The sequence below is a fragment of the Mesoplodon densirostris genome, chromosome 9 (genome assembly GCF_025265405.1).
Source record: "Mesoplodon densirostris isolate mMesDen1 chromosome 9, mMesDen1 primary haplotype, whole genome shotgun sequence".
Taxonomy (NCBI): Eukaryota; Metazoa; Chordata; class Mammalia; order Artiodactyla; family Ziphiidae; genus Mesoplodon; species Mesoplodon densirostris.
Window position 1 is genome coordinate 54,529,264 of NC_082669.1, and position 15,015 is coordinate 54,544,278.

Genomic DNA, 15,015 nt, shown 5'->3' on the forward strand with positions numbered 1-15,015 from the left:
ACCTCCAAGTCATCATCAGGGATAGCTCTTTTCCACTTGACGTTCCACCTGATATGTTCATAGGCATTGACAACAACTTCGATTGCTCTGGGACAAGAATGGCAAGCCTGTATCACCTGCAGAGACACCATAGAGTTTCATCTGTTCAATGCACATATGTGATTCATCTTTTCCACGCACAGAGACATCAAGACTTCATGGACCGATAAGCCTCTTTGGAGCCCTGAAATGCTTTTGAGAAGTCTCATGCCTTTGAGTATTCAAACACACTGTCAGCCCCCATGGTGGATGAGAGGATTAATAACATAAGACTAATTTCCTTCATCATCCAGGAGCAAGTGAAAAAGAGGTGCTAACAAAGAGGGTGGGGGCCTGATGAAATGCATCCCCTGCTCGTAAAAGCAATTTTGAGAGAGGCTGGTCTCAAAATACACTTCCAGCTGTCTGGGAAATTCTCCTAGTTCTATAGAAAATTTTATTAGCAAAAAGCTGAATGTTAGTAATCCAAGAATTCAAGCCTACTGGTGACTATGAGGTAAAACAAACTATAGAGTAAAATGAACGTTAACCAAAGCTGTCTTCCCAGTGCAGTGCCTGAAGAGGACTAATGTCACGTACCAAATCACCCTCACTGGTATTTTAACCTTCATCAGCAATAAAAGTTCACATGAAGATTAGTTACTTCATTAGCACACTCCGTTCAACAGTTCATTGACCAACCAAAAAAAACTGGAAAGCCAAGTCGAGGTGGCCAGCATTTCCATCAGGAGGCAGAAAGATTTAGCTTTAGGTTTTAGACTAAACTGGATATTTAGCCAACCTTTGATGTTACCATGAAATCTGGACATATCTGATTAATCAATCATGCAGCCTTTATTAAGTGACAATGGAGGAATATATGAGACATACCCCAAAGTAAAACACACTGGTTTCTGGTGAGAGGCTTACTCTAAGAATGAGAAGCAAAAACACGTAAATGAAACAAGAGAAGATCAATGGAGATGTATGGTTGGTTCACATACATAAGTGTTAGATTATAGGGTTTGAAAAAGAGGAATTATAGAAATTCCAAGAGGGAGAGCTGAGAGAGTTGCGCTAACCAGGAATGATTTCTTGGAGGAGATGAGTTCAACTGTAGATCCTAAATGGTAGAAAGGTGTGTGCGTGTGTGTGTGTTGTGTGCCTGCCCTCATACACTTATAGGCCTGTCTACATGTGCAGCATCAGCAAATGTAACAGTTGTGTTGAAAGAGAGGTACTTCAAAGGGTAAAACAAAAACACAGCTTCATTATCGCTTTCTCCTGCTCACATGAACCCACTGCCTGGAACCCTTCTCCACTCCTGGCATGATACCTCAGGCAGGACTCACACCTGTTTCCACTTAATTTTTAATAATAAAAGGTACTCCGGTCACTCTAGATAGGAGAAAAATGTCAGTTCAGTAATAAAAACGTCCATTTTAGTTGAATAATTTTATTTAAAAGTTTCTCCTCTCCCATAGCCTAGGCTTGTTCCAAGCTGCAGTTGAAAAGGAGGTATTTGTGGGTGTGGTATAATAAGAAATACATGTTTGGTCTTTGCCTCTGTTCTTGACAAAGAGCTCCTTTCCACCATTTCAATTATGCTAATGAAGTGAGTCTTAATGGGGCTCCTAGAGAGCTTCAATAGGTGGACTGGTTACTGGAAAGACCAATCCTTCATTAGAGGACTGGAGCTTTTACACATCTTGCCTCCTACCTCCAGGGAAAGAGTTTGACTGAACTCAAACTCCAACATCCAGGGTTGGAGTTTGAGTTCAAACACCAATGGCCAATGATTTCATTAGTCATATCTACATAATAAAAGTCTCTAAAAGATGGGGTTTGGGCAGCTTCTAGGTGGGTGAGCTCATCAAAGTACTAGGAGGGTGACATCCTCCGAAAGGGCATGGAAGCTCTGTGCACCCTCCCCATGCCTTGCCCTATGCATCTCTTTTAATTGTCTATTCCTGAGTTTTATCCATTATAATAAACCAGTATGCCTACCACTAGAAAAGGCATGCCTCCACACTTACACAACTTTCTCCCAAGAAATTTTCTTCCTAATTTCCTGGTCCTTCTCAACCTCCAACCTCCACCTATTGGTATCGGGCAAAAAGTCACAAAACTGGTTTTCCCCACCTCCTTTACAAGTCCTTCTTAGGTGGTCTAGCATTGCATTTTTCAATGTGAGGTGGTAAGTACCCAATGTCTTGGGACTTCAGGCAAAACTGAGACAGAAGGATGAGTATTTTAATACCCAGTTGTGTGTATGTGTGTGTGTGTACCAAGGTCACCTGAATGAAGGGCCCATGTCAGGAAAGAACTAAAGTTAAGAGCAGGTAAGATGGAGTCAGCTGACAGTACACCTGGAAGGCCAGTCTGAAGAGCCTGGGATTAGGCAATAGAAAGCTACTATGTATTCTTAATAAGAAAGGGTTATATTCAATCAATTTATTCCATTGGGAAACCTTTATTGAGCACTGTGTTTAGCACTGTGACAGTAATTCTGAGTTTATGCCCTGCTTTTGTCTTCAAGGAATTTACAACCTAGTTGAAGTTGTAGAACTTCAACCTACGTGAAGAAAAAAGACATAGGTATTTCAGAGTTCGAGAGCAATATAATTCAGTAAATAATAAGAGGCTAACTTAAAGATCATCAGTGTCCCTTGAGCACCATGAGCAAAAGCACAAAGGGAAAAACAAAGGATATCAAGGGCAGAGAGCCCTGAGGAGGCTGAATGGGAGTGCACCAAACGGCTTCTCAGCTAGCTTCACCATTAGTCACGAGAACTGAAGCTGCAAGAAATAAGTAGGGTTTAATGACTAATCAGATATAGGGAGTAAAGACTGCAACTTTGAAGCCTAAGATCAAGTACAAACAGGGGTACCACCGATGGAAATGAGGAAATAAGAAGGGCATACTAATTTGAGGATGGTCAGAAAATGAGCAGGAGGATATTTCCTATGTTATGTCCTAATGTCAGTTAAAAATGTGCATGAGGGGGCTTCCCTGGTGGCGCAGTGGTTGAGAGTCCGCCTGCCGATGCAGGGGACACGGGTTCGTGCCCCGGTCCGGGAAGATCCCACATGCCACAGAGTGGCTAGGCCCGTGAGCCATGGCCGCTGAGCCTGTGCGTCCGGAGCCTGTGCTCCACAATGGAAGAGGCCACAACAGTAAGAGGCCCGCGTACCGCAAAAAAAAAAAAAAAAAAAAAAAATGTGCATGATTGGGGCTTCCCTGGTGGCGCAGTGGTTGAGAGTCCACCTGCCGATGCAGGGGACACGGGTTCGTGCCCCGGTCTGGGAAGATCCCACATGGCGCAGAGCGGCTGGGCCCGTGAGCCATGGCCGCTGAGCCTGCGCGTCCGGAGCCTATGCTGCACAACAAGGAGAGGCCACAACAGTGAGAGGCCCGCATACAGGAAAAAAAAAATGTGCATGATGGATGCTCTAATGAGAAGGTCAAGATGGAGACGGAGATTTGTGCATCATCAAGGAATGTGCTGGTTAGGGTCAATCATACTCTAAATGGATATAAACAGAAAAGGTAGAGAACCATGGTCTGAAGCTTGATGCATCCTAATAGGCAGGAGAGAGGATGAAGGAAAAAAATTACAGCTACCATTTTTTGAGGACTTATCATGTGCCAGGGCCTATGTTAAATCTTTGCATGTTTAGCTTGCTAAATCTTCAGACAACCTATGAGGTTATTCCTATAATTATCTCCACTTTACAGATTTAAAATCAAAGGGTGAGAGAATTTAAACAAGGGTATTTAGCTAGTAAATGACAGAGATAGGATTCAAACTCAGGACTGTGTGACTCCAAAAGTCAAAAATATGTTGAATAAAAATGGTGAGGGGCTTCCCTGGTGGCGCAGTGGTTAAGAAACCACCTGCCAATGCAGGGGACACAGGTTCGAGCCCTGGTCCAGGAAGATCCCACATGCCATGGAGCAACTAAGCCCATGCGCTACAACTACTGAGCCTGTGCTCTAGAGCCCACCAGCCACAACTACTGAAGCCCGTGTGCCTAGAGCCCATGCTCCGCAACAAGAGAAGCCACCACAATGAGAAGCCCGTGCACCGCAACAAAGAGTAGCCCCTGCTCGCCACATCTAGAGAAAGCCTGCTCACAGCAATGAAGACCCAACACAGCCAAAAATAAATAAATAAATAATTTTTTAAAAAAATGGTGAGAGTGGGCATCCTTCTCTTGTTCCCGATCTTATAGGAAATGCTTTCAGCTTTTCACTGTTGGGTATGATGTTAGCTGTGGGTTTGCCGTATATGGCCTTTATTATGTTGTGGTATGTTCCCACTATGCCCTCTTTCTGGAGAGTTTTTACCATAAATGGATGTCCAATTTTATCAAAGGCTTTTCCTGCATCTATTGAGATGATCATATGGCCTGGCCTCAGGAGGCATGGCCTCACCTCAGGAGGCATGGCCTCACCTGAGGACTGTGTCAGCCCCAACAAATAGAGCAAACAGAAGGGGCTCTACTGAATAGAGGTTTGAGTCAATGGTGTACTAGAAAATGTTCAACAACAGGCATTTTGTTAAAAAAAAAAAAAAAGACTGTATATATATATATATATATATATATATATATATGTATGTTTATAAGTTTATTATAAGTTTTGCTAATATAAAGAATGTGAGGCCCACAATTTACAAATAATAAAATACCCAATATAATTTATTTCCTATTCTGTATAGCCAGTTAGTACTCTAAGAATGCTATCACTGATTTTTATATCAATTTTGTATAGATATGAGTTGTATTCATAGCCAACCTGTGTCTGCAACTGAAGCGTGCATGCAGTTCCTATGTTTACGTTGGTTGACATTTTTATTACATTAAGGAGTAACTGTTTCACAAATGTGAAACAATGAAGACATATATTGGAAATTCACTCACTCATCAATGACGTAAGTGACTTCTATGTGGAAGCGCTTAATAGTTTTTTGAATATTGGAAGCATATTTCTCAATTTTTTGCACTATTCACAATGTAAGAGCTGCAGACACCACACACTACAAATATTTAAGTTTAATCTACATTAGTAACATGCTCTCCATCAATTTCTGAAGTCTCGACATCAACAAAGCAATAAGTTAAGGTCTGATTGGTAGCATTTGCTGATTTCTGTGGTGTAAACACTTGCATCATGGCCTATTTGAGGTCCCTGAACGTATGGTGGGGAAGAGATGTATAGTAACATCATTATATAGTGTTTCCACCATATAGATCCAATATATGCAAATAATATCAGGAGCATAGATATGTAGAGTAAAATAATTGGGAGGTAGTGTGTTTTGAATATTTATTAACTTTTTTTTTTTTTTTCCGGTATGCGGGCCTCTCACTGTTGTGGCCTCTCCAGTTGCGGAGCACAGGCTCCGGACACGCAGGCTCAGTGGCCATGGCTCACGGGCCCAGCCACTCCACGGCATGTGGGATCTTCCCGGACCGGGGCACAAACCCGTGTCCCCTGGATCGGCAGGCGGACTCTCAACCACTGCGCCACCAGGGAAGCCCTATTTGACTTAATTTTTAAAAATCGTTGCATTTAACAATCAGCTCACAAAATTCCTGATAATTTAACAATCAGCTCTCGTGAGCTACTGTGAGCCAAATTCTAGCACACAGCTCCTTTTAATTGTCCCCGAATTTAAAAAGTGCAGTCATAAGCCATTGCAGACTAAATGTGTATATTGAAGCTCCAAACCAGTGAAGGTATCAGAACCATCCTGCCCAGTGGCTAGGTCCAAATGGGCACAACATAATACTTGTTTAAAGAGACGATCCATTCACACACATAGTCTGGGTACAGTGCACAAAGCTGACCTGCTGACAAAGGCTTTTTCAGCCAGGTCTACTTAAATAGAGAGTAATCCCTAAGGGGATAAGCAGGTGGGCTAGAGTTAGACATCCATTGTTGTGGGACCTCTGAAGAGTCAGCATTTCTGAGTATATGGAAAGCATAACGAGAAGGATTTCTCCATGGGTACAAGATTGTCAAGGTGGGCAGGTAATTTTTCCAGGACCTTGGTCTTGGGAAATTGAGGCAAATGGGGCTGCTCTTTTCTCTGCAGTTGGGATGAGGATGGCAGATATGTAGCTCTATGCAAAAGAGACAGACAAAGCCTGAGGCTGACTAATTGCTCTGAACACTAGTTTATAAACTACCATAACAGCATCATAGACTGTTAGGGTTGCAAAGGACCCTAGGAATTATCTAATCCCCCTAACTTGGAGATGAGGAAATTGAAACCCAGAGAGGCACACAGTAAGAGAAAGCATGGTTTTAGGTCTTCATCTGAGTTTAGTGCTCTTTCAAATATATTCTGATGATCTTATTTTAATCCTTAAGTAAGGACCAGTGAAATGAATGGTTTAAAGACACAGATCCTATTGTACAGATATTTAGAACAAGAAACACTCTTTACGAAGATATACAGATTGCCAACAAACACATGAAAGAATGCTCAACATCATTAATCATTAGAGAAATGCAAATCAAAACTACAATGAGATATCATCTCACACTGGTCAGAATGGCCATCATCAAAAAATCTAGAAACAATAAATGCTGGAGAGGGTGTGGAGAAAAGGGAACACTCTTGCACTGTTGGTGGGAATGTAAATTGATACAGCCACTATGGAGAACAGTATGGAGGTTCCTTAAAAAACTACAAATAGAACTACCATAGGACCCAGCAATTCCACTACTGGGCATATACCCTGAGAAAACCATAATTCAAAAAGAGTCATGTACCAAAATGTTCATTGCAGCTCTATTTACAATAGCCAGGACATGAAAGCAACCTAACTGTCCATCGACAGATGAATGGATAAAGAAGATGTGGTACATATATACAATGGAATATTACTCAGCCATAAAAAGAAACAAAATTGAGTTATTTGTAGTGAGGTGGATGGACCTAGAGTCTGTCATACAGAGTGAAGTAAGTCAGAAAGAGAAAAACAAATACTGTATGCTAACACATATATATGGAATCTAAGAAAAAAAAAAGGTCATGAAGAACCTAGGGGTAAGACAGGAATAAAGACACAGACCTACTAGAGCATGGACTTGAGGATATGGGGAGGGGGAAGGGTAAACTGTGACAAAGTGAAAGAGCGGCATGGACATATATACACTACCAAATGTAAAATAGATAGCTAGTGGGAAGCAGCTGCATAGCACAGGGAGATCAGCTAGGTGGTTTGTGACCACCTAGAGGGGTGGGATAGGGAGCGTGGGAGGGAGGGAGACACAAGAGGGAAGAGATATGGGAACATATGTATATGTATAACTGATTCACTTTGTTATAAAGCAGAAACTAACACACCATTGTAAAGCAATTATACTCCAATTAAGATGTTAAAAAAAACACTCTTTACTATAATCATTATAGTAATTATAGGCTGGATTTTGTTGAAAGTTTGAAATAATTCCCTTTTTAATGCAAAGATGTTGCTAATAATATGAAAATAGCATCCATCAGACCTCTATACACATCCTTCTCTAAAGACCTCCAGATACATTCTTTCTAGAAGGATGAGCCATGTTGAAAAGTATGCTGGTAATCAGATGAGTAATCCAAAATGAAGATTTAAATTTAAGAGTTACCAGGACAGAGATGACAGCTGACATTAATCCAAGGCCTGAATCAAGAATATACTTGCACTGGAGTTTTGAAAACAGAGAGCATGGGGAAGTCAGAAGCTTGTAATGAGGCTCTGCACATGGTTTAAGTGTCCACTCAGAAAACTGGCCTGTGCTCTGCATTAATTCCCAGGCTACACTCACTCTCCATGGAAACCACACTGGTTATGTTTAAAGACACATTGCCCACCTACCCAATACAGGTAATCTATCCCTAGGTATTCCTTACCTCCCCCTTCCTGCCAAAGCCTTGTACACAGAGGAGATGTGGCTAAAAGTTACTCTCCTCCTGTAACACATTACTCACCTCTCAACTAGGGTTTCCAGGTTTAGCAAATAATAATAATGTAGCTTACCAGGTAAATTCGAATTTCAGACAGACAACAAATACTTTTTAGTATAAATATGGCCCCAATATTGCATGGGACATATTTATACTAAAAATTACTTATTAGTGATGAATTTCAAATTTAATAAAGCATCCTGTATTTTGTTTGGCAACCCTATTCCCAGCCCCTATTCAGAAACAGTTCAAACTAAGTTATGTATACAGGAATATAATTCATTCATAGTTCAGGAGCCCAACTTCACACATTTGGTGCTTCAATTTGCACCTGGCACACTCCCATATATCACCTGGAGATAACCTTTCATTAGGATAAAAAAAATTGAGTAGTTCTTAACCTTCAGTCTTTAGATGCACAAAGTCCAAAGCTCCCACTGCCACATTAGGTTTTGCTGACACTGACTAGCAAATTTTCTGCTGACAGAAGATGGTTCTCACAGCAGGAAAGGCTCCTTTTAGCCTGACACTCCCAGCTCTCTTAACTGACACGCCTAGCTTCCAGAACGAAGACAGCTGATCACGCCTTCTTCAGGCCTCAGTAATTATTTCACCAGGCAACAACAAAAAGAGATCCCTTAAGAGAGAGCAAACTCTAAATAATCACTCTATGATGACTCCCAGGAACCTTGACCATCAAATGAGGAAGGACTGGTGGACCCAGAAGGCAGAAGCTTCTGCTTCTTCTTTGTAAACCTGGGAAACAGAAAAGGCTCAATGACCTTCCCCTTCTGTGCGTCTCTGGGGTCTCTAGTCTTTCTTCCTAGAGGAACAATTGGACAAAAGGTAGTGGTGGCAACTGGAGAGACCTTAAGACCCTTCCCCATCATCTGACCCCTAAAAGCATAAATTAGAAAACAGATTCAAGATAAATCTCCCTGCCACCCTTCCAGTACAAGTGCCACCTGTAAGCCACTTCACCAGAGAAAATCTAAAGCTACCTCTGCCCTTTTATATTGATATATTTGTGTGCAGAAAGGTACTTAATGATCAAAGAGACTGCTTATACCCTGGGCTTCATATACAGAACTGTTTAACGGCAGAAATCATCTTTACCTCCCCCAAACTTTCACATACCTTTCCCTCCCCTAGAAAAATGTCTTTCTTGTCCTACAAGAAAACCCAATCTTGGCTCCCTGGGGTGTCACTTCCTTCTGAATTATGCTGAGAGAAAAAAAGTCAAATGTCCTTTTGTACCTTGGAAAGCAATTGCAGACCCTATAATTCTTTTTTTCCCCTTATGTATTATACATCAGCTTTCAGTGAAATACACCCTCTACAAATTTGCTTTGTATTTGGAAGACAGCATCTTCAGCTCTGACCTTGTTCCTTGTAAATAAGGAAACTGAGTTCCCCATCCACAAGAGAACAAATCACTTTATCTTCTGGATAAATGAATCAGTCATTTACTTGCGTAAAGATGACTTTCTCTTTGGAAAGTCGGGTTGTGAAGTAGTTGTTCTAAATCACTTTATAGCATCTGCATAGTAAATTGAATAGTTTTTCTTTAGTTTTCCTTTGGAAGGGGGCCAGTTCTGTTATATAGTCTATTGGGTAGCAACAAAAATGTTTAAAGGACCAACCATCCACCAGTAGCCAACTGAATCCTAAATCTCTTTAGCATACAGCCAACCTAGAGGAGCTCAGAGGAGCAAAACAGAACTGAATAAGAAGATGGTAACTGTGGAGAGAGTGTTCCCTGGAACACATAATTGTATACTATTCTACAGGTGAGTAGAGCCACCAAAGTAAGTCTGGTAGGAAAGACTCCTATAACGGACCAAGAGTACATTTTGGGAGGAGGAGGAAAGGAAATGATTTTGTTGAGCACCTACTAGTCTCAATGATTTACATGTCTTACTCCTCAGACAATCCTGAAAAGTTGATATTTTTCTCTTCATTTTCTCTTGGATCTGAGAGATTAAGGGACTTCAAAATCTCACAGCAAGTAAATGGCCAAGCTAGAATTCATATCCATGGTTACTAAGCCCCTGTTCCTACCCCTCCTCGCTGTTATCTCTCAGAGAACTGCCTTTGTGAACAGGACCTGGGACCTTCCTCACATTTGCAAGACTTCTTGCAGGAGAACAGAAAATCCATTTAAAGGCCTATTGCCCCTAGTCTGACACTTCTTTAAAAAGCACTAACTTCAGTTTCAATGCAGTTTTTCATCATAATTGTCCTACAAACCTCAAGAAGTTGCATCTCCAGGGGAGGGGTGTTCTGCTGCCCAGAGCCACAGGGAGGCCAGAATAGCTACCAATCCTTTCTGCACAATAAGCTGCAGGGGTTCCAGAAGGCAATGTCTCTAGTTCAGTGCTTTTAGTGAAGTTACATTCCCCAGCTCCACAGATAACATTTTGATAGGATTTCTTTCTAAAAGTAAAATTTTCAAATGCTTGTGCTCTCCAATCCCAGAAGGAAGTGTTTTCATTCTATTATACCAGAGGTCTAGCCAAGTAAGTTTGGCAGTAAGTGAAAGAAATCTTTAGGGATCAGGCAGAGGGCATGTCTTTGAAGAAGCAATTGTTTGAGGTTGGGAACTTTAAAGATCCTTCCTGATTGGTGAAGACCACTTTGACTCTAAAATGGATGAGGAAGAAACGATGAACACCCTTGGGAACGTCTTCGGAAGGGGAGGCAGGTGTGCTCCCAGCATGACCACTGCTGCTCTCCAGATTGGCAACCCCACGCGGAACCTTGTAGGAGCCACTTCCCTTCACCTGTGAGCCAGGAGGAAGCAATCCTCCGGGACCAGGCTCAGCCTCCACAGTCTGCTCCACTCCACTAGCACCACGCTCCTGGGGAGGAGAGCAGCAGCCCAAACCCTAAAGTGGCTCTTACAGGGGAATGGGGAGAAGGTCTTTTACTTACTTTTGCAGAGACCTGTTTCATCCACAGTCAACCACCAGGGGGTTTCAGAGTAAAACTCAACATTTAATCTCTGGGCATTCTCACACATTGTCTCTCCTGGTTGGAAAGGCCCCTGTGGGTAAACCAGGCCCAGGAGCACGGATTCTACTGCTCAACAGATATGTAATGATAACAGTTATAGTCATCTTTTGTTTAAAGGTTGCCATGACCAGAAATGATAAACACTTTCTTTTTTTTTTTAAGATTTTTTTTATGTGGACCATTTTTAAAGTCTTTATTGAATTTGTTACAATATTGCTTCTGTTTTATGTTTTTATATTGCTTCTGTTTTATGTTTTGGTTTTTTGGCCATGAGGCATGTGGGATCTTAGCTCCCCAACCAGGGATTGAATCCGCACCCCCTGTATTGGAAGGTGAAGTCTTAACAACTGGACAGCCAGGGAAGTCATGGTAAACACTTCTTAAATATTATCTTGTTTCATTCTCAAAACAACCTTAGGAGAAGGATATTATTATCTATGCCCTCTGTCCCTCTCTATCCTCTTCCCTGGAAGGAAGGTAGCCTTATAGCATAAATATACACAAAAGTATGCATTATGAAGTGAGCTGTATTAGAAAGAGATCGATTGTCTTCTAGAAGTCCCACTATGAAGAATGACCACTCTAGTGAGATGTGGGTAGAGAAAAAAGTGGGAGGTAGTCCAAGGAAGAGATATTTATAGATGCAGGATGAAGGCTGGGGTGAGGAATTGGGGGAGAGACTTTGTGAGGACTGACAATGACTCCAGAAAGAGTAAGAAAATGCTTGGCACCATCCTCTGGGCTCTGAGTATATTCGTGGTGTGCTGTAAGATTAATTTCTTTCTAGTGAAGGACTTGGTCTGCATATTATTGCCAAGGCATAAGAGTATATCCATTTCACAGGGCAGGAAATTTAGGCTCAAGAAGCAAGTAATTTATTCAAAATCACACTCTTAGGTGAGTGGCAGGACCCAAATTTGTTTGACAACCCCCCCTCCAAATTCCATGCTTCTTTATTCTTGACAGCATAGCATGACATGTCTAGAATGAATGAGTTATGAGTGATAAAGCAGAGGTAAAATTTTTAAATAGGAACCATTTCATATGTAATTTAAAATGCTGGGTTGTATACTCACTCTAGAGATTGTTAATATCTATTGTTTTAGCCAAATCTAGATACCAGTGTGTATGATCCAGAAAATGGATGCAAACTAAGCAGTAGATATTCATAGCTAAAAGCTATGGATCACTGTACTTTAAATAAAAGTTGCTGAATTTTTCATAGAATATAACCATTTGATTTTATTTCTAAGGCTGAAATATGTATAATAGTTCAAGTAAGAAAATATTCCTTCTATCCAGCCTTAGCATGAAAAAAGTATTTTAAAATTCCAAAGCCTACTGATCAATGAGAAAATTGCAAGGAAGGTGAGAATTAACAACTGAGGTCAAACAACTACCTTCAACAGCAGATTTCATGAATATTTTTTCAGGCCATTTAGGTAGCAGTCTTTCCTCAAAATTTATAGAGAAATTATAAGGGTTAAGCGTTGTCCTAATTCTTGACCTTTTCAGACATACCTTGACCAAGATCCAGAGGCAAAAACAAGTAACAGCTAAAAAAGAAGCCTTAGGTACAAACTGATACAAAGATTTAAGGATTTAATAGGATGCATATGAGTTATTCCAGGTCAGGAATAAGAAGTAGAGGATTAGTTTCAAATATTTACCAAAAAGAAAAAAAAGTGGGAGGGACTCAGGAGGGACTCAGGGGTGGGAGGGGGCGGTGTTCCAAAATCAAAGAGACACCCAAGGAAGGGAGTGCTGTAGAATCTGCCTTCATGGAGATTTGCAAATACAACAAGAGCACTATTTCTGCCTAGAACCTTGAGAATTAAACAAAATGACCTCTTTAGGTCTTTTCTTGTGTTGTGATCCTTTAGGTTTAAATACATTTCCTGGGCAATATCATAAAACACAGCAGAAACTGCTAAATCTAAGGGCTTAGGTTCAGGAGTCAGACAGACGGCATTCTGAATCAAACATATGACTATTAACTTTTAATGGGCTTGAGCCACCCAGCAATCCTATTACATTTCCCAAGTCCATCTGCTCCCCAAGGTAAACATCTCACACCTTCACCTTTGCCCTTAAGTCTTCAAACCTCTTCTCCAACCACTTCTCATTCTAAATGAGAAAATAGAAGCAATCGTAAGAGTACTTATATAAACTCTTATTAACATATCTACCAACATCCCTGCATCTGGGCACACAGGCGCTGCCTTCCCTCCTGGTATGATGGATGAACTGTCTGTGTTACTAAGACCAACACCTCCATTTGTGCACTAGATCCCATCTTCAAGATGGTGCTCCAGTAATTACCTGCAGCAAATTTTCTCCCCTTCCTAGAACACTCCCATCAGCCAACAAACATATCAGCTATCATTCCCTTCTAGCTACTCTTGCATTACAAGAAAATGCCTCAAAGCCCTCACTGTTTTCACTTGCTTTTATCCCTTTTTCCTTTGAATCCACTTTAACTAACCTTTTCTCACCAGTGATCCACCAAAATAACCCTTGTTGAGGTCCCCAATAAAATCCATGTTGTGTAGTCCAACGGCAACTTCTTAGCCCTCATCTTATTTGAAATGCCACCTATATTCAATCCAGCTGATTCCATATCTTCCTTTCTCATGTTCTATCTTGGATTCCAGGAAAACATTCCATCTTGATTCTCCTCCTAGCTCAAGGACTTTCTACAGTTTCCTTCACTGATTCCTTTTCATCTACCCAAACTCAGTCGGAGTACCCCATAGCCCAGTCCTCTGGCCACTTCTCCTCTCTCTCTACCCCCATGCTCTGGTTGACCTCATCTGTCCTCATGGGTTTATACATCATATTCACGATGAAGACTCCCAAATTTGTATCTCTGGCCAGGACCTCTCCCTGAACACCAGGGTTATATATCAAACTGCCTACTTGACATCTCCACCTGGATGACTAACAGGCATCTGAAGCACAGCAGAACCCCTGATCTTCTCTTCAAAAGCAGCTCCACCTGCACAGTTACTTTCTCAAGAAATGGCTCTTTTATTCTTTCTATTCCCTGGGCAGAAATCCTCAAAGTTATCCTTGATCCCTCTCTTCTTCTCACAGGTCACAAATAATCCATCAGGAAACCTATGGACTCCCTTTTCAGAGCTTGCCCCAAATCTCACCACTTCTCACTACTTTCCCCACTTCCACTGTGGGTCTAAGCCACCCTTATCTCTTATCTAGATAACTGCACTACCTTTGCCCCTCTCCCCTGTAGAGTTATTCTCCAAAAGGCAGTCAAAAGGAACTTTTTGGAACATAAATCAGACATTTTTTTTCCCTCCCTCAAAATCCTTCAGTGGCTTACTCTCTCATTCAGAATAAAAAACCAGGGATATGGGCCTCCCTGGCGGCGCAAGTGGTTGGGAGTCCGCCTGCCGATGCAGGAGATACGGGTTCGTGCCCCGGTCTGGGAGGATCCCATATGCCGCGGAGCGGCTGGGCCCGTGAGCCATGGCCGCTGGGCCTGCGCGTCCGGAGCCTGCGCGTCTGGAGCCTGTGCTCCGCAACGGGGGAGGCCACAACAGTGAGAGGCCCGCATACCGCAAAAAAAAAACAAAAAACAGGGATATCAGCACAGTCTACAGGGTCATATATATGGTCTGCAAATCACCCTCTTATGCTTCTCTGACTTCTCCTCCTCCTTTCTCACCCCACTTCAGGCACTCTGGCTTCCTCAGACATGTTTAGTCCTCTCCTACCTCAGGATCTTTGCACCTGGTTTTCCTTATATCTAGAATGCTCCCCCCACCACCACCCCTGCCCACCCCCAGCTATTCACATGACTTGCTCCTTCACATCCTCATTTTCTCTAATCAGCCTTTGTAAAACAGCACATACATAAACACCAAAGAAAGCCCACATTCTGTTATTATCTTTACCTTGCTTTACTTGTCTCCATAGCACTTAACATATCAGAGTATATTTATTAATTTTTTTTTTCCTGTCTCCCACTAGAAAGTATCTTCCATGAAGGCCTTTG

General features: G+C 41.8%; 1 protein-coding gene and 1 pseudogene across 4 annotated transcripts in view; both read right to left on the bottom strand.

Annotated features, from left to right (window-relative positions):
- Positions 1-15,015, bottom strand: part of ASB4 (ankyrin repeat and SOCS box containing 4) — a 129,186-nt gene that overhangs the window by 1,891 nt on the left and 112,280 nt on the right. For all 4 annotated transcript variants that reach the window (XM_060107606.1, XM_060107607.1, XM_060107605.1 and 1 more), the window contains one exon: positions 3-116. In XM_060107606.1, the coding sequence (XP_059963589.1) occupies positions 3-116 (114 nt within the window). The remainder of the gene's footprint in view (positions 1-2; positions 117-15,015) is intronic.
- LOC132496409 (leucine-rich repeat-containing protein 27-like) lies at positions 10,234-13,835 on the bottom strand (annotated as a pseudogene).